At 41.6% G+C, this 24,683-nt stretch overlaps 1 protein-coding gene across 1 annotated transcript in view; it reads right to left on the minus strand.

Annotated features, from left to right (window-relative positions):
• Positions 1-16,361, minus strand: part of MYO3B (myosin IIIB) — a 219,885-nt gene extending 203,524 nt beyond the window's left edge. Inside the window, exons 1-6 of the mRNA XM_019553538.1 lie at positions 16,324-16,361; positions 15,596-15,779; positions 13,407-13,541; positions 9,007-9,111; positions 8,648-8,747; positions 936-1,012 (exon numbers count right to left, since the gene is read on the minus strand). Of these exons, the coding sequence (XP_019409083.1) occupies positions 936-1,012; positions 8,648-8,747; positions 9,007-9,111; positions 13,407-13,541; positions 15,596-15,779; positions 16,324-16,361 (639 nt within the window). The remainder of the gene's footprint in view (positions 1-935; positions 1,013-8,647; positions 8,748-9,006; positions 9,112-13,406; positions 13,542-15,595; positions 15,780-16,323) is intronic.
• Positions 16,362-24,683: the final 8,322 nt, after the last annotated feature.

Raw genomic sequence — 24,683 nt, forward strand, 5'->3', positions numbered from 1 at the left:
CTGCTGTCAGGGGCACTCAGGGGGGCTGGGGGAGCAGGCAGGGGATGGGGCCTGCAGGGGTCTCCACAGTGGTCCCCTTCCCCTCTTTCAGCCCCCCTCTCGCCCCACTTACTGGCATGAAGTCCAGCTTCCTGCGGCAGCAAGTGGGGATTGCCCAAATCTCCAAAGTTCTCAGAATCTTTTCTGAATTGATTCAGAGACCTTTGAATTGATTCAGACCTTTTTATTGGTCTCCCGATTCAATTCACATTTGGAGATTTGGCCACCAAATTGGGCCGAATCTCCTCCGAATCAAATCAGCACCCAAAACTTCACACATCCCTAGCATGCACTATCCACCCTATATAAAAGCATGTGGAAATGATCAAATTAATTCCAGAACTTTGCATTTCACAAGTGACCTAACCCCTCCCCATTTTAGTGAAACCTCTCCAGAGTCAGAAGTGGGCAACGGGTAGATTAAAAAAAAGGTAATGAAATTTGAAGATTTAGAGCTCCAACAAGGCAGATGCTAAACCAGCTGAGTTGAGTGTCTTCTACTGTGCTGGACTTCAACTATGCATTTAAGAATTTACGATGAATAGGGATAAAGCAAATAAGATTTTATTAGAATGACAAAATAAAGTATAGACATTGTTCTAAACTAATCTTTGATTAGTTTATAATTTCTAGGAAAGTCACATAGAATTTAATAGAAGATAGTAAAGCTCCATTTATTAAAGGAATTCAATTTGTCTAACTCTCTCATGTTCATCACATTACACAAGAGCAAAAGGTTTGGAAGGAAATGAAAACCAAACTAACCAGGAATCAGTAAATGCTACTTTCTGGGTACTGAATGTATCATTTCCTTAAGGTAATAAACTATTAAAACAAAAAATATATATTGCAACAAATGGACATAACATACATTATAAAGAGAATATTTTTCCCACCTCAGGTGCCATCCAAAAGGGCGTCCCCACAGAGGTGTTTCTGCGTAGTCGTGTACTGGTGAGCTGGGCTGAAACACCTGTGATGAAATGAATGCAAATGTGGGATTAAAATGTATGATGCACTTTCAGTTTAGATTATTTCAAATGTCAGGAAAAACACGGCCAACCTTAGCAGCACAACCACAAAGCTCCAGGAAATAATTACAGTGACATGCTTCACTTGTCCTAAATCATGTAATGGACATATTTCACATTTTCCTTTAATCATGACATACCCAGGGACAAATCACAAGTTTCTCTAATTTAGTTTTCATTTAGAATTATTCAAATAATTTCTGCAAATAGTTCTTGCTTTGCAGTTCATTCATTAAACTTCAAACTACTTAACAGGCTATTAAAATCTCAAGGTATATGTGTGTTCACTGTTTAGATCAGTGGTTTTCAACCTTTTTAAACTCAAAGGCACCCCTCATTAGACTCAGGGTATCCCCAGAAAATGCCAGTTCTTGGCTTTCATTTATTCTTTTAACTGCAGAAAAATAATAAAGCAATTCTGTTGCAAAGAACTCAAAAAGACTACAAGAAGTCAGAATAATTTTGATGCTATGGATTTCTGTATTTATCTTGTAAATTGTGCGTGTTTGAACACCCAACCATGCTAATACTGCATGACACCCTGGAAAGGATCTCACGGTACTCGGTTGAGAATCTCTGGTTTAAATGAGAATGACTGGTTAAAATGTATAGAACTACTCAGGCCTCTGATGTAAATGCTGAAGGGAAGTGACTATAAACATGCTTTCAAACATATTCCCTGATGTTCAGTTAAAATTCACAGTCTGAATATTCCTCCCAGCAAACTTGCTTACTAGAATATTCACAAGGCCTCAGTTCAGCAAAGCATTTAAGCATTTGCTTAAATCCATCTGTATTCAGCAAAGTACTAAAGCTCAGACTTATACTTAAGTAGCACTTATGGGACTTACATATTTGTGCCTAAAATAAAACTTGTTTTACTGCTTTCTGAATAAGGCTAAAAACTAGCAGGGAGCAAATAGAACAAAATCAAATTAATTAAAAGGTTGAATGAGCATCCACAGAAAATATTTTATGTTGAACAAAATATAGTTGCACTTCAGAGTTTGGGGCAACCCATATCTTAACACTAACACAATATTGTTTCAAAGTATTTTGCATGATTGTTTAAATAAAAGGTAATGTTGTATTCTTCAACTACCACCCACAGGCACAGAATAATTGGTAAAATAGATATAATTTATGAATATTTGCTTTCATAAATAAAAAGTTGGCAAGCCATTATGACAGTTTCCTAAGCTAAATAATTAGACAGTTAGTCCAAGATCCAATAGTATATTTTATTTTTAATCTCAAGGTGATTGCAGTCTTTCAGTGATTTCTGTGGTACCATTGTGAACCAATTATTGGCTGAAGCCTACAGTGAAACTCCATTATTTAACTCTAATTCTTGTTCACACTGGCAGAATTTGTAGCTGCTATCTAAAGACTATCGTTACCATGACACTCTGAAGTAGTATTGAATACCAATGAGACAAAAAAAAGAAAGACAGAGAGACAAAGTAAGAGAAAGAGACAACTGTAAATTTCAGACATTTTACGTCCGTCTATACTGTGAACAACACGTAACTATTTTTCATGCCACTGATACCTTGGAGTTAGATATGTATATATTATGTTCAGAAGGTCTACATTAAAAGAATGAAGGCTGTCCTTGTCAATTTACTTGCAACCCCTTGTGTATATGCTTTATATATATATTACATGATTTTATTCTGTTTGTCCTCATGACCTTTGCAGATGCAGAATGGATGATGATTATTAAATGAGTAGCTATCCAATATTCCTCTTTGTCCTCATCAATTTCTAGTCAGCCCATGAGAAGCAGCTAGTATTCACTTCAGTTTCAGCCAATCTGGGGGGCAGTGATATGATTTGGTGATTTGAAGCAGGTGGGGGGGTCGGGGGCATTCAGTGGGGCTGGAGATAGTCCCCTCCTGCCCCCTACTTACCTGCACAGAGTCCAGGTCCAGCTCCCTGCAGCAGCGAGCAGGGACTGCTTGAATGTCTGAATCTCTCTGAAGCTCTCCAAATCTTTTCTGGATCAATTCAGAGAGCTTCAAGTTGATTCGGACCTTTTTATTGGTCTCCTGATTTGATTCAGATTCAGAGATTTGGCACCCAAAGCTTCGCACAGCGCTAATTTCTAGCCACTAGACTTACTTGCTGCACACTCTCTGAACCCCCAACTGAATACAGAATTATCATATTCCTCATAGGATATTCTAAGGTACAATATCTCCATTTTTTAATAAGTAATGAGTATACTTTCACAACATCTTTATGAGGTGAAGAAATTTTATCAGATACATTTTACACATAAGAATAGTGACACTGAGATTAAAGCCAAAATTTGCCCAATTTGAGAAGCTACAGTCTGATATTTCTGATTATTTGGCCTTTTATAACACTTTACATGTTCCAAGAGTTACGATTGACCTCAGTTGCAGTTCAGAGTGCTTAGCTTTTATGTAAAAGGGTCACCAGGTCTCTCAGAAAGAAAGCAAGGAATCTACTCGTAAACAGTCAGTGACTTGCCCGGTATCATGTAGGAACTGTGACAGAACCATGCAGAGGCAGGAATACAGCCCAACTCATTCTGATTCCTTTTCCCTGATTCCTTTTTGTCTGTAGACCAATGTGGCTACAACCTGTATCCCTGAAACATGGAAGATATCGAATTTAGCTGCTTTTGAAATGAAAAGGTCATAATTTTACAAGAAGGAAGATAAATTCAACACCCAGAAACCTGAAACCTGACACCCTTGCTGCTGGCTTTGTTTTCAAGCTAAAATTTGCATGTTCACAGAGCACAAAGCTGCCTCAACACAAGAGAAATTCCTTGCCCAGGAAAGCACTCCATCACCACATCCTTCTGTGAAATATGAATCATAATAACCAGAAGGAAACATAATTCAACATCCTGCTTGCCATCAGACAACTTTGAGGTAAACAGACTGCTCTAACTTTTATCTGAGAATAATTAGCACAATATTAACTTTGCCATCCAAGATATCTTACAACACCTTCAGTTCTCCTGTGAAATATGAATTTTCCTTTCCATGAGAGAAATTTTACAATCTTTGCATTCTCCTATGCCTGAAGAAGGGTGAGTGTGCCCCAAAGCCTGCAGATATATATATATATATAAAATTGGTATTATTTATTTATTTTGCAAATATCTACTTGGTCTAATAAAATATGTCTCCTCTACCACAAGTTCTTACCTAATTCATTAGCATTCAACCATATTAATCAGAAGACCATCCTTTCTCTTTCTATAATTCACTGTCTCATTGACTATAACTTTTGAACTTCTGCAATAAATAAGGCAGGCATCCTATTAAAAACAGCTTCATTCACTACGCAGCCCTGATTCATCCCCAGAACAAGAATATCTTGTGCACTGAATGAGGCCTAGGAGAAAAATAGCAGCTAATCTTGTAATACAGTGATTCCCAACCAGGCTTCCAAAACATCCTGGGGTAACTTGAGATCCTTTCAACAATTATCTGTTTTTAGGTGTTCAAACATGATTCACAAGATAAACCCAGAGATTTCAAATAGGAATCCATAGAATTAAACACATTCTATCTGTGTTGTCTTTCTGAGTTCTTTGCAACAGAAAAATTGCTCTATTGTATTTCTTTGTAAATGCTGAACTGCACCTCCCACTCCCAACCCTGCCAAAAAATAGTACAATGCTTATTTATAGGAAATGAAGATTCACATATTTCTTTCCAAGGCTGGAATCTTAAGATACACAATACTGTCCTCTATCATTTGAACTAACAGAGAAAGGGTCTTGTTGCATGGGACACTTAGCACATTTTTATCTGAGATCATAGTAAGCATTGCTGTAATTAGAACATGTTCTGACCAGTTACATGGCATAAGCATGCACCACACTACAGGTAGATGAGGAAGACACTTCCGTTACACACTGGACTATAGAAAGGGTGGAGTGTGCTGAATGCAGTCAGAATCTTCAAAGAATTTAGCTGCAGATTTTATGAAATCTCTGCTGAGCATGTGGGATCTACAATTTTTCAGAGACCTATAGTTTGACAGAATATTTACAGGAACAGAAAAAAGCATCTCCCTAAGCCTGTCGAATTTCAAGTCCCAAAGCATGTGGCTGCTACAGTTTGCCAATGGAATCATAGTATAAATTAATTACATATGGGGAAACAACACACTTTTCTCCAGACTTACGCTAGAAAACTAACCTGCAGCTATAAATTCGGCCAACATTTCAATATGCTTGGGTATGTGTCCTTGTTTTAGAAAGAAAAGACTATATTTGCAATTCACAATAGTTATAACTCTATATGCAACCTGGGTACACACAAGGGTGTGCCCTATTCTCAAAAGGATGGGATGGGTGAGCAGGAGGGGATGCTGTGAGAGGGATGCCAGAATTTTGAGCAGATCCCTCTTTCCTCTATAGAGTTAGCCCAAGCCCAACGTTCTTAACTATATACAATTTATTGAGTTATAATATACATTAACATAAAAATAAATATCATATACACATATTTACACAGTGAACATTAACCAATAACCAAGATCAAACCCTAAATAACACTATTTACAACATCACAATATAATATTTCAATTACAAAATATAAGGTGCAAACATGAACAATCTTAATAACATCTATTACTTAATATAGTCCCTGACCCATGGCAAGAGATAGTCCTTCTTCCAGTGGGGTCCCCTGGGGGTGGTGTCCAGGCAGCATCAGGGGCCCCCCTCCCCTTAGGGCCTTGACAAGGTTGGGGGGGTGCTCACCCAGCCCCTTCTCTGGGCTTGCCTGCTCCAAGCATCTTTTCCCTGGGGGACCCAAGGGCCCAATGACTCATGCTCCCTCAGGTGGCAGAGGTTAGGGCACAGCTCAATGGGGTCTCCTCTGCTGAAGTACCTCTCCAGGACTCTCCCATACCACTGGGGTCCTCCCCACCTTGTGGCCTGCCCTGGGCACCAAGGGCTCAGGTCCTCTCAGCTGCTGCACCACTACTGCTGAGCTTCTGGGTGCTGGGCCTCATGCTTCAGCACTACTATTTCCCCGTCCCTTGGCTTTGGCACCAAGGGGTCTTTTAGCACAGGCTGGGCCCTTCAAGCTCCGTTCATCCGTCCTCATGCTGGGTAGCTAACCCAGGCAGCCTCCACTGCTCCCTGGCTCCCAAGTCTTGGGTCCTTGCACTGACCTGCACACCATGGGACCTGGCCACTTGCTGGGAGATGGGGCCTAAGCTGCCTCACTGCGGCCCCCAAGGCCCTGCCAGGGTTGCAGGCTCAAGCTGGTGAACCGTGCACCGTGATGGGCCCAAGCAGTTTCACACCACTCCCAGGGCCAGGTCTCTGTGCACTGTAGTCCCTGTGCACTGTCAACAGCCTGAGCGGTGTCACACCACTCCCAAGGCTGTTCCTCCAGTGGCAGCTTCAGGAGCCTTGGGCCTATTGCTCACTGAGGGAGAGCTCCCCAGCTTTTCTTGGCTCCACTCTTCTTGAGTCCCTCGCTGCATCTGCCCCTTGTGCTGGGCACGCAGCTCCTTTTATACACGCCAGGGCAATGCCCCTGAAGTCTTCCAGACCTGACAGTTTACAGTCTTCAATCAGGTTCGGGGGCGCTCTTCTCCTACTCCCCTCAGGAAAGGGGCATGACTTTATTTATCCTGCTGCCTCCTGATTGGTGGATGGGGTCCACCAATCAAAACAGCAGGATCTCAAGCCTGGGACTCAACCCAAGCTCTGAAAGGTAAGCCTGCTACACACACACATATATATAAGGGGCTTAGTCTGTCTGTGTGTCTGTCTGTGTGTCTGTTTGTCCGTAATGCTTTTGGCCAACTGTGCATGTGCTGCCGAGAAGGTGGGTGGCGATTGGCTCTGTGGGCCCAAGTTTGAGCTGCTACTGGGGAAGTTTGTGGCCATAGCAAGCACTCCCTGGCTGCCTGAGCAGCAGGGCTTCCTCATGCCTCCCTGCCTGAGGGCAAAGTGGGAGGTCATGGTGGCAGTGCACCCGCACTGCCTGTCCCCAAAGCCCCCCCCCCGAACAGCGGGCAGGGAGGGGGAGATGGCAGGCAGTGAGGGATGAAGGGAAGTGGGATGGGGGGGCAAAGAGGGTGTCATGGTGTCAGCTGTTATAGGGGCTGGGTGCCAGGGAAGGAAGGACGGGAGAGGGGGAGGGTTATGGTGGCAGTGCCTCTCTGCTGCCCAACAACAGCCAGCGGTGGAGCGGGGAGGTGGAGGGAAGGAGGAGAGCAGTGAGGGAAGTCCTGCTGAGAGGCGGAGGTGGGCAGTGGGAGGGAGCTCCTACACCAAAGACTGGAGGAGGAAGTGGCGGCAGCACAGGGAGTCTTTACATGGCTCTGAAGGGTGAGTGGGGAGCAAGGGGGGCCATGTAAACACTCCCTGAAATCCATCATTCTTGACAGGCGATTAGCGAGTAATAATTATAATAATAGTTATTATTAAAAATTAGACTGTAAAACTGCCTCAAATGAAAAGGGATTTTTTCCTCCAACCATCAAATGACAAAAGGGGCCACTGCAAGTTTTTCCTCAGGCCACACATTCCTCCCAGCACTACTTTAATTGTGTTCATCTCCCACCCAGCAGCAATGAATTTCAATCTCTAGCAAGAATAAAAACATCTGCTTCCTAAATTTATTATACTAACAGTCCCCAGATTTAAAAAACAATGTTAGTTAAATAATGCTGTTATAGCAGCCCCATTGTTTGCTTTCCTCGTGTTATAATATTCCCGTATTATAATTTTAGGTTATTTCATTCTTTGCAGGATTTCTGGCATACCACTTATATGGCGCACACACATTCTGTGAATATTTTCCTTTCACTTCATGCACTGTCAGGCAAACAACTGTCATCTATACTATTTAACTTACATGTTTATCCTTACTCAATATGATTTCATATATTATTGATATCCTGCTCCTCTCTGTTAATAAAATATCACTTTATGTTTTAAAAATACTTGAGTCTAAAGAAGGAATCTAGCATATACTTTTACGTTTCTAAATATACATATTTTTCAAGAAATGGACACTTATGTGGAGATAAATTCTATTGCAAAATTCCCATACTCTGCTTCTCTCTTTTTGCTTGTTATTGATGTTTCCAATCCAGCCAGACCCATATCTAACCGCAGTAATCACAAATTAAATGGATCTGTTAGATTGTGGACTCACAGGACCACTCTACCTTCTGCTCAGAGGGAGCAAATGTGCCTGAGGCTAGTGAAAGCCATCTGAGAGACAGTATTTCCTTTTCATATGCAAAAAATGTCATATTTAAATTTAAATTAGAGACAACTTCCCTGAGATATGATATTCCTAGTGGAATGCAAAAGAGTTTTGTAAATAAAATGGTTTCTTTGAACTATGTTTAAGCTTCAGATGTCTTCACAAATTTTTCTAGATTTCTCCATGTATAACTTTTCCCCTTCATGCTCTAAATATCTCCAGATGTCTCATGGAAAAGTCTCTTCCCCAGTAGAGTTCTAATATTACCTCTGCCCAGGAGTTGAAAATAAACGGACACCTCTGGCTAAACTGCACAGGTCAAGAAAACAAATGGTAAATAGTTATTACCAAAGTCAACGAGTTTGACTCCACCTTCTGTTGTCAGAAGAATGTTGTTCCCTTTGACGTCACGATGAATGATCCGGTTATTGTGCAAATGCTGAAGGCCCTATATGACAGGAATGACAAAAAATAAGTTTAGTCCCTCATTTAAAAATGATTACCCTACTATTAGAGAATATAATGAAGACACTCTGCACTTGCACTATAGAAACATCTGTCCGATGGATTACATGCTTGCTATGCCCCCTGCTGCTCTAACAGCCAGCATAATATTGTCAACATTACCACAGATTATAAATGAAAAAGGTATGAGATGAGTAAATTGCACTCTCTGCTGCCATTACCATCCTGATGAACATGCTTACCAAGAGAGCACCATATAAGATGTATGAGATTATAGCCTCATCCAACTGCTGGCCACACTTCACCAGGCCTTTGACAAGATCTGTGACAGAACCTCCATTACACAGCTGGGAAAGGGGTGGGAAAGGAAAAAAAAAGAAAAAAAACAAGACCTCTATTACTCAACAGTCTCGTTTAGATGGTGAATTCCTCATATGAGAGTCTGCATCGTAACACAAATCCCAGACCAAGTAGATTTCCACCCACAATTATTTAAGTTGTCCTACTTGTCATAGAGCATATTTTATTAGCAATGTTGATAATAAATCACATTATGTTAGGGGAGAGTGGAGAGGGAGGAAAGTAGATGTCAGAGATTGTAAAATTTAACCAAAACTGAAATATTAAAACAGCAGGCGTATATTTTATTTTTAAATAGAATTTATAGGTCTGGTTTAAATTATTTGAGTATTTTCACAATAATATGTGCATTGTCTTTTTGAAAAACAGCCTTTGTGTGAAGAAAAGGCCAGAAAAGACAAGATTGATGCACTTGATAACTGGGAGGTAACAAATTACAGTCATTTCAAACCTTCACTCCATCAATGCTCCTGCTGGCAGGCAATATAAAATAGACAGCAGCCATATCTCTATGCTCAGACTTGATGGCATGCTCTGCCAACAGCTGAGATGAAACATTCTGATCCAGAAAAGCACAGCGTCTCACAAGCACTTTCCATTAATGGGCTGCCATACATCAAAGAAGGAGGAGGAGAAAAAATAAAATTAGAACCTTTGTAAATGTGTTTTCACCTAGATCATTAGTTCATCCTCCATGTCCTGCTAGTGACTATTTACCCCTCCTCCCTCTTTGGCCTTTCTTACTTTTCTATTACAACATCTGTCTAGCACTAAACTTTAAAAGAGTGGAATTTATTTTTTGTTATTGTATTTGCTCTTCTTGACTGTCCTATATTTTTTGTAGCCTGATCCCTATTGTGCTGTGCCAACTTTTTTGTTGCAAAATAATCATGTGTGTGTGCATTCAACATGATGCTTGAACTCAGATATAAACTCACCTTGCATCACCCACTTTCAGCCTAACAGCCTGAGAAGTCAATCAAACAGAGCCATATAGGCAAATATTGTCAGGCTTCTCTGGGATTTCTCTGGGATGCTGAACTACCTTTCTTTCATTTTACATTTTGTAGCTAACCTTTGTAAACCTAGTATCAAATGTAATGCCACCCAACTTGTGTGCTAGGAGAGGTGTACATATTTTTCACATTGCAAGCATTACTACAAGCCTAATAAATTCTTTTACAGTTTTAAACTTTCCCATGTCAAATGACTGTGCTAGGCACATGGCATCCAGAACACAGATCTCACTGGCTTCCTTTATTCAAATTAGCTACTGCTTCATTAGTGGATGATAGTGGGGGCTGCTGCAAGAATTACCTCCCTTGTAAATTCAGAAATTTGTCCCATATAATTTGGTGGGCGTCTTTAGGCCACTATTAGACACCAAATACATTTGTAGAGCAACTCTATTCTAAATGGCTGAGTTCATACGTTTAATAATTTGTGTATACGTTTTAGTGATTTCCCTGAGAATCAATCAATGTCATGGATTGACAGATGTTTAGTAACACATGAGGTGAATCACACTGCTATAGTAGATGCTGTAAATACCCAATGACTAAACACCAACACCATCACTGGCAGTGACAGCCTGTAGATGGTAGGTGGTTTAGGGAATGAAAGTAATATGTACACTACTTCTACTACTTCTAAGTGTATTACTTACAAATGAAGGTTAATATATGTTTAAACGAAGTGTATGGAAGCTGTACTTCTGTTGCCTGTAATATATCTATTTCATTGATCACTATAAAATGCCTGTATATCAAGCTCCTTATCAAGTTCCTTCTATAAGCACAATAATTCTGCCAACCATAGCAAACCTGAGTAGTACTTTACCATGGTGTTCAAAGAGTCTTCACCTAAGTAAAGTACTGCTAGTAGTAAGAGGTAGAATTATGCTCAAAAGAAAATACATTTTAAATACAAATGGTACGTTTCATTCATCATGATGTAGATGCAGCTTTATTAATGAAATGGTGATCAATGTAACTGAGCACTTTGCATATTCTGTTTTATTAAAGAAAACCTTCAATGAACTTATAAAATGTGAAAATGTGAATTTTTATGTTAATATTTTTAATAGCTTTTAAGTTAGGTGGATCAGGAATAAAAGACATTACTATATTGACCTAATTGATACTACCAGTGCAAAAAACTAATTTCAGAGATGGCATGTTCTTCTAATAGTTGTGACATTGTTATAAAGATTATGATGTCCAAAAGGGCTGTGTGAAGCTTTGGGTGCTGATTCAGTTCAGAGGAGATTCAGCTAGATTTGGCGGCCGAATCTCCGAATCCGAATCGAGTCGGGAGACCAATAAAAAGGTCCAAATCATTTCAAAGCTCTCTGAATCAATTCAGAAAAGATTCAGAGAGCTTTGAAGAGATTTGGAGATTTCCCTGCTCACCACTGCAGGGAGCTGGACAGGGACTCTGTGCTGGTAAGTAGGGAGCGGGGAGGAGGGGGCTGAAGAGGGGGGCTGGACCATGGGAGGACCCTCACCAGGCCCCATCCCCTGCCTGCTCACCCAGCCACTCTGAGCACACCCTGAACCCCACCTGGTCTCCCAGCCCCATCCCCCCATGGCTGCCCCAAGCACCCCAGCATCCTGGCTCTTTTTTTAAAAAAAAAGCCCCACACTCAACAGCTGCTGCAGCAGCCATTGGGGCTTCTGGGGGCTCATGGTAGAGCTCCTCCACATAGTGTGGGGCAGTGGGGGGCAATGAGGAACACCCCCTCCCACCTAGCAGCAGCCAGAGAGTGCGGGGCTTTAAAAAAAAAAAAGTGTTGGGATGCTGGGGCCATCAACTGGACTGGAAGAGTGAGCAAGGGATAGGGGCTCATGGAAGAGCCACCCATGCAGCACGGGGCTGTGGGGGGCAGCGGGGATCACCCCCCCTGCCTCCTCTGCCTGGCAGGAACCGGTGAACGTGGGGCTTTTATTTTAAGTGACAGGACACTGGGGCTGGGCGGTGCAGCCACTGACAGGGCTGGGAAAGTGAGCAGGGGGTGGAGCCTGTTTGATTCAGAGATTCAGCCAATTTGGCGGCAGCTGAATCTCGGTATTATATTCAGTCAAAACGATTTGGACAGTGATTCAAATCACCGAATCAAATCACTGTCCCCCAAATCGGCCAAATCTGAATCTGAAGTGAAGCTGCTTCACACAGGCCTAATGTCCAATATAACCTGGGAAATGGAATTTACTTCAATCTACGAAAATATACTAGCTAGCCAATATGTATACAAGCAGAATAAGAATGTTTGCCTGGAAGAACCCATACAGAAAAGAAATATTGACATTAAATATGAAAACTGACATCTGGAACCAATGCTGTCATCCATATTTTATATACTTTACTTTTATAATGCATTTGTGGGTGTCATATGATCAGAAAAGGGTCAAAGTGAAAAATAAAGTGATAGTGCTTTACTCTGGTGTCATCCAGAGTCCAAAAATAGCTGAATGGTCTCTCTAAAATGATCAATAATGAGCAAATTAGAGCTGACATCTATATTGATATAGTTATGTTATAAAGAAATGCTTGAATGATCTACCACTTCTTTTCAAATCAGTGTAATCTCTGTGCTGGGCTACATAGAATTAAGCCTTGAGAAACATCCTCATCAGGGTGAAATCCTGGCTCTGTTGCTCTCTTTGGCAACACTCCCATTGACTGCAATGCATTTTACTGGTAGAGCAGCAAGCACTGCTAAAAGGGCAGCATCTTTTCAAGCCACTTAGAGTGGTAGTTATTTGACAGTGTCCTGCTTCAGATATTACACTGCCATAGGAAACATTTTCCCATTACATTACCTCAGCCCACATTTGTGATGGGTGGCATGTTTGGTAATTACTGTCTGCTGTACTCATTATAAAGTCATTTTTATCCATTGTGACTTTTGCCCAACATTTACACAAGTGTTTTGGAAAAAATTTTCTCCAGTCTAAAATATTGGGTCACTTTCAGGAGAGCAAATTCTTAGGAAGCCTCCTCTATGCTGTTGAAGTGAGTTGATAGCCCCATGAATGGTCATAAAATACTAAGATTAAGTCCACCATCTGGGGTTCACTATTTAGTAAACACTGAGAACATCCTCTTTTAGAGCACCCCCAGACAAGATTTCTTGCTCAGTATCCCTGGACCAAAACCACAACATTCTAAGTTTCTGTTGTGAAAATAGACACAGACATCCAGCAACTTTTGCTGCACCAGCTTGCAAAGGGCCTGCAGCTGAACTTTCAAATAAGATATAACTTTACCAAAATATGTTTACCTCAAGAACTAACCAGAGCTGTCCTCCTACATATTGATCCACTTTGTAAAACATTCCATAAAACTTAACAACATTGGGATGATTGGGAAGAAACTGTAAAATATTATACTCTGCTTCAATTTCTTCATCCACATCCTAAACAAAAAACACCAATATATTTAGTGTGCACATAATACTTTACATTGTACAAGTAAATCTTCATGATGCATAACACACTAGGACCACCACAGTAAAAAATGATGTTTAACTGTTCTCATTTGTCTAAGCTATTTGCATAACTATTATTTTCATATCATTTTAAAATAATATTTTCTGATGTTTGAGCTATATGTAAATAAATTAATCTAAGCTTTCTCAGGCCATCAGATGGGCCTTGCTATGTAGCAGTTCTATAAACAATTGAACATGAATAAAAATACTGTAAAAAATCTTTAAAGCAGGGGAATGTAATGGTTAACTAAAGCCCACAATCTAAAACATGCACAGTAGGAACCATTAAATAGACCAAAATCAAAATCTACAAAATTAGCAAATTATGCTTATTACTATTAGTCAGAATTTTGTCAAAGGAGACATTTTTGTAAAGGTCAGACAATAAAGGACCGGTTTTGATGTGAAATATGTTGGCCACAGTTTATGAAACCATGATAGACTTATGTACATAAGACTATCCTTATTGCATATAGACTTTGACTCTAATAGTACTTAAGCATGTGCTGGAGTAGTTTGCTGACCAGGGATAGTTTCCTGAATCAGGTCCGCTGTTTTATGACACTGTCCCATGTTACTTAGTACCTTCTGTACAGATTCACACTGTACAAAGGAAAAACAAATTGTATTTAGTTCAATAAAATATTATTTTATCTCACGTCATGATCAAATAATTGCCTACTGAAATCTCTCAGTTGGACATGGCTTGTAGGACCCAGAACCTCAAAGGTATGTAGATGCTTACCTATTGATATCAGTGGGAAAGAGGCAACTAAATGCATCTGAGGATTTGGGTCTGTGTCTGTCTTCGATTCTTGTTTTAATTATTGCATAACAGTATTGTCCACTGTGTAAAATCAGCAGCACTCTACTGAGCACTAGCAGCACTTCAGTGGTTGGTGAGATGATTTATTTACAGAGTTTGTGCAATGAAATGGGTCTTTTAAGATGAACAGCACAGTGTATGTTATATATAAGGACTCCAGGGAGAAACAGTCCTTCAAGCATCTCAGGTTTCCTGTGCTTGATGAAGCAGAGGGAGTGAAGGGTGAATTGAGTAGAGCCAGGCCACCAAACCCTCCTGTTGGTCTTTATTTTTATAACATGAACAGCACTTCATATGTTATATAAAATTTATATGCCTTATTTACTCAAATACAACACAAGGTTTCCCCCCAAACAGTATGAGGAAAAAGGACCTTCATCTTACACCCACCTACAAGGAAAAATAATTAAATATATATCATTAAACTGCTGTCAAAAGCAGCACATGGATCAGTAGTGGAAACCAGTTATAAAGTTGATTAAATGCAGCCAACACAAGGGGCAAAATAATGATAGGATCCTATTTTATTTTTTTTTTCCAATGTCATGTCTCAAGCCAAATTAGCCAAAATAAGTCCCGAATTCCATCGACCGAGGAGAGCTCAGTCTTTCAGGTGTGATGCTACCATTGGCGTGTATCCTACCTCCCAGATTCATCAGTCTTGAGTTTAGACACTCCATGGCATGCATCCTATGTGCAAACCACAAGTATGGAAGCCTTGGGGTTCAGATGCCCCCCTAGTTTCATTTACCCCTAGCCAAAATGCCATAGGAGCAAGCTAGAGGGAAAGCCTCAAAGCAGTCCTTGGACAGCTGGGCAAACTGTGAATGGCTCAAAAATAGACAGAAACCTAAATTCATTCCTCTAAACTGGTAATTCAGCCTCCTCTGTCTGTGTATCACTTGTGGGACTAGGTGCAAAATCATATGCCATAGAAGGATACAAAACTGGAGGCTAGCCACAGGACTGAATCAGTTGCCTTTTCTTCCAAATCAGTTAGTTCATCTGTGCTTAAGAAGCCATGTACCTGTTATCTCCAGGATTTTTTCAGTGTCTAAGCATTGAGTTTAAACTTTAAATCCTTTTGAAAGTCATACCTTTTCATATGACCATTTAAATTATACTCAAAATATGAATGTTGTCTTTTACTTACACTGATAGGATCCAGAATTTTTACTGCTGCCAGACTCCCATCTTTCTTATTGGCAACCTTATAGACTTTACCATAAGTGCCTTTTCCAATGGTCTCTATGATTTCCCAAGTATCTGAGGGGTCAGCTAATGATTCTAGTCCAATCATATTGGTACTGTATTGAAATAATCCATATAATGGCTTCCTAGAAAACAAAGTTTGTTGTAAGAAACAGACTATACATTTTAAATGGGGGGAGGGGGGTTGGTTACCAAACTTTTTTAACCAGGTGGGTAGAACAAACAGAACTGGAGCACAGAATAAAAAACATGGAACAGTCAGCTGCTATTCATAGTTTTCCACTATTATGTCTGCTGGTCGTACAGTGCTGAACAGACAGTCCAGACAGAAGAGAAATCAGATCAGGACCCAGTATTTCACCAGTGAAAAATGAATATGATCCATTAAATGCCTCTACTAAACGATCTTCACACTTAGAGGGGTGGAGGACTCTGAATCTATACCTCTGAGCTCTGCTGCTTTCTTGATTAGCACCTGTTCTAAATGGCTGTCATATGATTCTCTGCTGGGGGTATGGGGGGGAGAGAAGGGAAAGTAGTGTGAGCAAGGAAAGAGAACCAGCTTGTCAGGCGTACTTAAATAGACGAGAAGTAGCAAGATCTGGGAGGAAGAATAGATGAGATGCTGAGACAAAAGTGGGGATGGATGGAAAGGATGAACAGACAGACAGGGTACTCATGGGAAGAGAAGGAGAAGGAATGTACATTAATGGAATACAGACTGAAACATAGAATAAGACAGATGGAAATGAGGAAAGAGAAAACTATAATGAGGTTTTTGATGTTTAATGATTTCAGGGGAAATTAAGAGGAAAGGCAAGCAAAAACTAAGCACAAAAGACAAAGAATATGGTAGAAAGACCTGTGAGGTGAAGGTGGACAGAAGCAATTGGAAATTAAAAAATATATATTTGGAGACATTGCTATTGGCTCCATGCAAACACTTCTGGGTCTGCTGCTGAGCACACTGGGGAGCCCCCCACGCTTCTGTGGGATGCTCCATCCTCCCCAGCATTGCAACGTTCACGAGCCACCTGGTACCTTGAGGTATGTAGAAAAAGCGTTTAAAGCTGTGTCTATGTCCTAATCACTGAATCTTTCTGAATCGATTTGGAGGGTTCCGATTCAATTTGGAGAGATTAAAGGGTCTCCTGATTTGATTCAGATTCAGAAATTTGGCCACTGAATCACGCCAAATCTCTGCCAAATCGAATCAGGGACCGAAGCTTCGCACAGCCCTAGTTGGCAGGCTGAAGATGCAAATGCACAGTATCAGTAGCCAGGAAAAGCAAACCCTTAGGACTAACAGTGAGTATAGTTATCATCAGGATACAAGGATAGGAACAATTTCATTGTAGGCTCTGTTCAGTTGTCTTCAGCAGAGTTATACAGTTTCATCAGAGCTGAATTTGACCCTTATGTTTTGCTCCATGCATAGCATCCCATAATGGTTTTGAGATCCCTAACTGTGTATCAAACAGGCAGACACAGAGAAGGCATGCTAGGAAGTTCACAGTGGCTTACAGGTGTAGAGGATTTGGTTTGGTTGCTGACTTATTTCTTCTGGAAAATATGAAATAACCAAGTCTTTAAGAACAATCTGAATGAGAATACTGAGATGGTTGGTGAACTAGGACAGAGAGAACATTCAACACTTAGGTGTGCCTAAGAGACAGAGAAGCATGGAGATGAATGGGTCATCCAGGCTGCTACTGTTTGTGGAACCAGAAAATGTGACTGCGAACACTCAAAGTTATCAGTTTTTGTTTTGCACCAGAGACAGTAATTCAAGGTGATTAATGATACCTGGCTTCATTATCTCCATTTTATGTAGATTTGCAGTTCACAGAATCATAGGTTGGAAGGGACCTCAGGAGGTCATCTAGTCCAACTCTCTGCTCAAAGCAGGACCCCCTCCCCACCAAATACATCATCCCAGCCAAGGCTTTGTCCAGCTGGTTCTTAAAACCCTCCAAGGCTGGAGATTCCAAAGCTTCTCTGGGAAACCTGTTCAGTGCTTCACTACCCTCCTAGTGAGAAAGTTTTTCCTAATATCTAACCTAAACTTCCTTTCCAGTTGCTGATGTTTGCCATGTAGAAACATTGCTAGATATCAAAAGGTTGTCTGAAAGCAGTGAGGTTAAAGCATACCAACTTCTGTAGCCAGTGATCCACAAGGGAGTACTGTGGCTTGCATCACATATGCCCATCTTTGACTACCCAGCCTGAAGATTAGGTGCCCATTTACAGCTGGGTAAACTGGGAATAGCCTTTAGCATGAGGATACAGCAGGGCTTGAACTCCTGCCTCTCCCCTACTACCTACAAATAGCAGTGTGATACTGAAGTGCTTAGGGTAAGGTGCCTTGCTATAATGAAAGTATTTACTTAATCATAATAAGACATTTTAACAATTTGCCACCTGACCCCTGTATTTGTAAACATCATTCCTCATGATGGTTGTAGCTGGTTTCCTTGACAGAGAGGGCTTGGCTTTACTGTTGTCAAAATACAGATTATTAAATTATTAGAATCAAATGCTTTGCAATACACAATGGATAAAAGTAATTTAAGAAAAAAACTGAAGATGTCTCCACCCAATGAGAGTCCACAATAGTTAGACTGAGAGTGGTTATTGCAAAATCCCTCTCTAAAATAAGACCACCCTCCCCACCACCCAACATTTGATGTTGCTAGCACTGTTTGCTCTTGATGATATCAATGTCCATTCAAATGACAACGTTTTCATACCATTTTAAAATTTAATGTTTGCTATGACCAACATAGGACTAAGTAGTCATGGTTTCTTTATATATATCAAATCAGGTCATCTGCTGGGTCTTGCCTTTGAGTTAGCTCCAGGGACACACAAAGAGAGATTATGACTTTCACTATAGTCTGTCTCCTTTATTCAAGTTCAAAGACTATTCTGATAGTGCTCCTCTTACAGAATTCAGCTGTTTAGGATTGCTTTGAGAAAGAATACTGCTGATGCCCAACTGAGCACTGTCAGTAGCTTTCTAAGTTAAATCTCTTAGTCAGGGATGATTCTGCCTTGAGCAGAGGGCTGGACTAGATGACCTTGTGAGGTCCCTTCCAGCCCTTATTTCCTATGACTCCTTGGTTTTAAAGAACTGTAGGACTGATTAGAAATATTCACTGCTGATAAAGTAATATAAAATGAAGCAGGACCTTTTGAATTCAATTTTTTTAATCTGCATGATTTTGTTAACTAATCATGCTAGAGAATTAGATTGAGCATAAATTCTTCACATCATAAATCCATACTGCAGCATTCAGATTAATAAGTAGAGTCTTTGGAAAACCTATTTTGATATTTTGTTCCTTTCCAGGAAAGGAGGCTTTCTTTTGATCTTTATGTTAAGCCTTTGGAAAAAAAATATTTAAATTATGATGCCATTTATGTCAGAAGACATAAAGACTAGGAACAGACATTCAAAACGCCTGAGCCTGAATTGATTCAAACTTTGCAGATTAGTCTAATTTGGCTAGGCTAAATCAGTTTTATAACTGGGCAGATATCCAAGAAATGCCAGCACATGCCTGCAGTGGCTCAGGCTAGAAGCCTGGGGGCACTAGAACAGCCCTCCCTTCCCTTGTATGGTACTGAGCTGAGGGGAGGCATGGCCAGGTTCCTGCAGGACACTCTGATTAGCCCAGCAGGGAATTGATAACAGTGTTTATCACCCCCTAACTCAGTGTTTATCACCCCATTAAGAAAACAACAGAGGGAAATTACCAGCTGCCTGTTGATTCTGCCTGTTGATTTAGCAGAGACCTTAGCCAGCATGTGGTCTTCTAGGTAATACACAGACACTTCCTCAGCAAGGCAAAGGGGAGGAGGGAATTCCTGCTTAGCAGGGAGTGGGGAGGTGAGAAGCAGCCTGCAGTTTCTGCTAGAGCTCCAGCCAGGGAACAGAGGGGAGGGGCCAGCCCTGCTGTGGAGCAGAGAGCCCAATCCAGCCAAGAGAGCATGCTGGGATGCTGTGGGTGTCTGGTTTACCTTAAGCCAGCAAGGGGTCTGGGACAGACATTGCATAAACCAGTTTGACCTAAATCAGTTAAGTCTGATACTACATTCAACCACATTTACATCAAACTTGTTTCAGCCATTTTCAAACTGGTTTATGTGCACTGCACATCTGTTCTGCTACAGGTTTAAACTAGTTTCTGATCATTTAAACCGGTTTATGTTTAATGTCTGTCCCTAGCCAAAAGGTGACTTATTACCACACATTACTTAGAGAAAGAATGGTCCATCTAAAACAATGATAGTTTTAAAAACAGATACATTTGAAAATAGCTAGTGATTTAAATGGCCATATTCAACAATATACAATCAGGAATAATTTAATCTGCCCTCAGGAATTCAGAACTTCTGTAAATTGGAAATGAAGCCAAGACCATCTCAAATTCCCAATCAAGTGTGGTCTCTTGCAGAGACAGACTTATCTAGAGTGACTGCCGTTTATCTATTGTAAGTCAATACGATGGATGAATAGGGCATAGTTTCGCATCACTTAGATATAATGCAGTAAATTATAAATAAAGGACAAAATTCAGATTGTGCATGCTAAATATCTAGGCAGAGAAAGCGTTTAGGTCAAAGGACTACTCATAAATTACTGGATACTGTGCCACAAGTCATTCACAACAGGACCTCTAAAGGAGGTTTCAAGGTGAGCCAGACCTAAAAGTATGTTTTGTGCATATTTCTGGATGCATGCCCCAATAATGCTGATCCACAGAAGATAATAGCCAACTATTTCTTTTGACTAATATAGTCAATCCTATTGCTCTCAAGCTGAAGGTTCTGGGATTATACATGATGCTAAATCATGATGTCCCTTAACAGCAAGCCTTCCCTCCTTCCTCACCTCAGAACTTTTTGTCTAATCTAGTGCCAGTCAGAATGTGGGTGCATAATACATCTTATGCACTCATTTGGGGTTATTTCCACAATGCCATGCACACATACATTATTCACACCTTTCTTTTACTTAAGATATGTGTTCTTTGCTTTGCTTCCACAGCAAATAGTACATAACAGAAACAGTTCTGTTTCTGAGGTTAATATATGCTGATATTGAATATGTGTAATTCCTAAAGCTTTATAGGAAATATTATGGAAGTTCATGCAAGAGGACATATAGACAACAAGAATAGAATACGAGCTGTTCCAAACAGCCTTACAAAAACAGCTGATGTTTCACTGTCACTACAACAACTAGCCTACTGCACAGAACATCCAAAGCGTGATGCAGGATACTCTTTGTAGCCAATGTAACATCATTTATTAAGATGCCTTCCCATGGAGTAGCAACTGTACATAAATATGATTTTCCTTTTAAAAATAAAGGTAATTTCCCATGAATTTTTTCTTTCAATAATGATTCAAAATAATATCTCCTGATCCTGTACTGTTAAATATGTTACAAGTTTCTTATTCCAGGAGACAGTGTAAGGACAATTCAACCTAAACTAAAACTTTAATTTTAGGGATCTTCACCCTTAGCAAGGATGCACTACTGAGGACACCATTCTAGTCCCTTAGGACACCACAATAGAGACACATGAAGGAATGGTACTATATATCATAACAAACTGGCTAATGCTTATGGGCAGAATGGAATCAAGTCAAAACATGTTAACTAGTTATTATAATCCCTGTTCTGACAATACATTAGTGATACTCCTTGTACTGAAGTAATGCATGCCTAAGTTTTAGGGCAGGAAGTAGAATACTATCCCTATTACTGATAAAAATTCAGTAACTACTGTGTACAACACGGTGACAACTGCAAAGTTTCTACCACTGATAGGTGTGAATTTTTAGCACTATTACAAATATTTTGTACAGAAAGCCAGAAGAACAGGGATAACATTGGAAATGTTGTAAACTTAAAGGTTTATTTAAAAAACAAAGCAAAACAACTATAAAATACATCATTCTTTCTAATTTTTAGTAAAATGTTGCTTGTCTCTTTTTCATTTGCCTATTTACTAAGTTTGATGATGACGGGTCCCTCAAGACAGATATTGTTATTTACTGTACATCTGCAGTGACTAGAACAGCATAACCCCATGCTGGTTGGGGATGCTTGTAGATGGTACCTCAAAGTAATGTATGCTATTACTACTGTTAAACATTTTTAATTATAAACCCTATAAAACTTAACACCCAAATTCTAAGTTACAACATTCATTAGGAAGAGTTTTTCCTTTTCTGATTTTTGTATTTTCGTCTCTCATCTCCCCTTACACTGCTGTATGATGATTGTGACAATTATGTGGTTATGGCAATTGTTTTGATGTTCCACACTGAAAGTGTTTTTTCATGGATTATTCTTTTGTCCTGGTGGGGAAAGTGCCAATGGTTGGCTTGTAGAGGGGTTGAGTATGGGCTGGCCAATTCCATTCCCCACTCCAGAGGTTCCTGGAAAGAACCATTTTCCTGAGATTGACAGCTCTTTCTAAAAGCCAAGGGGAGGTGTTATAAGCATTGGTGGGTTGTGCACAATGTGCACATCCTGGCTGGAGTCCACTGGAGCTCCAATAATGCTGATCCATAGAAGATAATAGCCAACTATTGCTTTTGACTAATATAGTTAATCCTACTGCTCTCAGTCTGAAGGTTCTGGGATTATACATGATCAACTTAGAATCCTTTACTCATCTCACCAGAGAGAGAAACAGCCTATGGCCTGCTTATGGACCAAAGGGTTCTGAGAGCCCTGCCACCAAAAGAGGGACATTTCTCAATAATTAAGTGTGTTTAAATGTATAGCTGAACATGACCATCAAAAGAGTCTACAACAGATGCTGAAAAATTAAGATTTGCAAACTTTATGGGTGTTTGTCATGTTAGTCTGAAGTTAGGCAGAAGGTAAGTAGAGGTGCTCCTTATAGACAAACTGAATCAGAGATGCATGAGCTCTTGTGAGCTCCAGCTCACTTTATCAGATGCTTCATCACTATATCACTTGAGAGCCAGGAGCAGGGAGGAGAGGAGGGATCCAGGCACACGTGTGTCCCGCATGCACGTGTGCCCCCTTACCTGACCCGAAGCAGAGGCAGACGCAGCAGCAGTGGAGCCAGCAGCGGGGGCAGCAGCAGCTGATCCCCCTAAGGTAAGTGGACAGAGGGACTGGACACAGCTGAGCCAGATCCAGAGGAGAAGCCCCCCGGATCCCTCTTAGCTGAGCCAGTAGGGAGCTGCACTCCTAAGCCGTGCCGCGCAAACAGAGTGTGCCAGTATTTGCATCGGTGTTCGTGCCGGCGGGAGAGCAGGAAGGGCCAGGAAGGAGACTCCTGCTAGGGCAGGGTGAAGGCACCGCACTAAGCCATAAACAAGCAGCAACTCCTACGATGGTGTCGACACAGAGTGCTGCCAGAGCCCCTGCCCGGGGGGCACAGCCGACCCGGGGCTTGTCTGAGGCCTCCACCCAGACAGACCCCATGGGGGGGCTGGCATCCCCCCACCCCCTGGCCTGCGGGGGTTGACCAGAAAGGCCCGTGGGATCAGGGATTGGGGACCCCCACACCTGTCCTGCAGGCACCCGCCTTAGGGCCCTGGAGGTACAGGTGAGGGAGCTCCAGGAGGAGGTTAGGAGGCTGAGGGGAATCAGGGAGGTGGAGGATGAAATTGATGGTTATTTCCTTTCCCTGCAGGGCCACACACCCAAGGAAGAAGCACCTTGGGAAGTGTCCTCCACTGTACAGTGGCAGATGGTCACCTCCAGAACCAGGGCTGCTTGCAGCAAAGCAGTACCAGTTCCTCCAGTCCAGCTGGAAAACAGGTACAAGGCCCTGGCAACTCTGGAGGAGAAGGAAGGAGAGGAGGTAACTGGAGAGGAGGCAACTCCACACTCACCATGATCCGAGCAGGCTGAAAGAGCCAAGCAGTCCCAGAGGAAAAAGTGTCAAGTGATCGTCATAGGCGACTTCATCCTGAGAGGTACAGAGGGCCCCATCTGTCGCCAGGACCCCTCGACAGGCGAGGTCTACTGCCTACCCAGAGCAAAGATTCAGGACATGAAGGGGATGATCCAGGCCGTGATCCAGCCCACCGATTACTACCCCATGGTCCTAGTCCATGTGGGTACTAATGATGCGGCCAGGAGAAGCCCTGATCACCTGATGGCGGATTACCATGCTCTGGGGGGGCGTGCTGAAGGAGGTAGGCACACAGGTGGTTTTCTCTTCTGTCCTACCAGTGAGCGGACGTGGAAGACAGAATGCGACGTGCATCGCAGAGACCAACTGGCAGCTTCGCTTCTTGAGGTGGGCTTTGGCTTCCTTGACAGTGACCCACACATCACAACCAGAGACATGCTCAGATGGGATGGGCTCCACCTTTCCCCTAAAGTTATGCATGTGTTTTCTTCTAGGTTGATGGATCTCCTCCGGTGGGCTTTAAACTAGGCTCACTGGGGGAAGGGGAAGACAAGGGTGGAGGAAGCCTTGGACTGCCAAACCAAGCAACACCCACAAGTACAGCCCAGCCTAGACCGATGAGTGGAACATATACACAGGTAAGCAACAGGGGCCAGGGTAATGCTGAAAGTAGGGGGCCAGTGCACACATCCTCAGGAGGCTTCAAATGCCTCTACACAAACGCTCATAGTGTGGGAAACAAGCAGGAGGAACTTACCCTCCTGCTAGCTGACACCAACCCAGACATAGGGGGGCTCATTGAAATGTGGTGGGACCCAAAGCATGACTGGACAGTGAATATCAAGGGCTAAAGACTGTACAGGAGGAACAGGACAGGAAGGAAAGGTGGGGGTGTGGCACTCTATAACAAGGAGGAATACACATCCTCATCAAGTAGCACAGAGTCAGAGGAGGGGCACTCTGAAGTGCTCTGGGTTAGAATACAAGGCAGTTGAGGGGAAAGCAATTTAACGGTGGGGGTCTACTACAGACCACCCAACCAAGGGGAAGAGATAGATCAGGAATTCTTAAGTCACCTCACGGAGGTAGTTAGGTCAAAAGACGTGGTCATCA

Source organism: Crocodylus porosus, unplaced genomic scaffold (assembly GCF_001723895.1).
Source record: "Crocodylus porosus isolate Cpor-Errol unplaced genomic scaffold, CroPor_comp1, whole genome shotgun sequence".
NCBI classification, from domain to species: Eukaryota; Metazoa; Chordata; order Crocodylia; family Crocodylidae; genus Crocodylus; species Crocodylus porosus.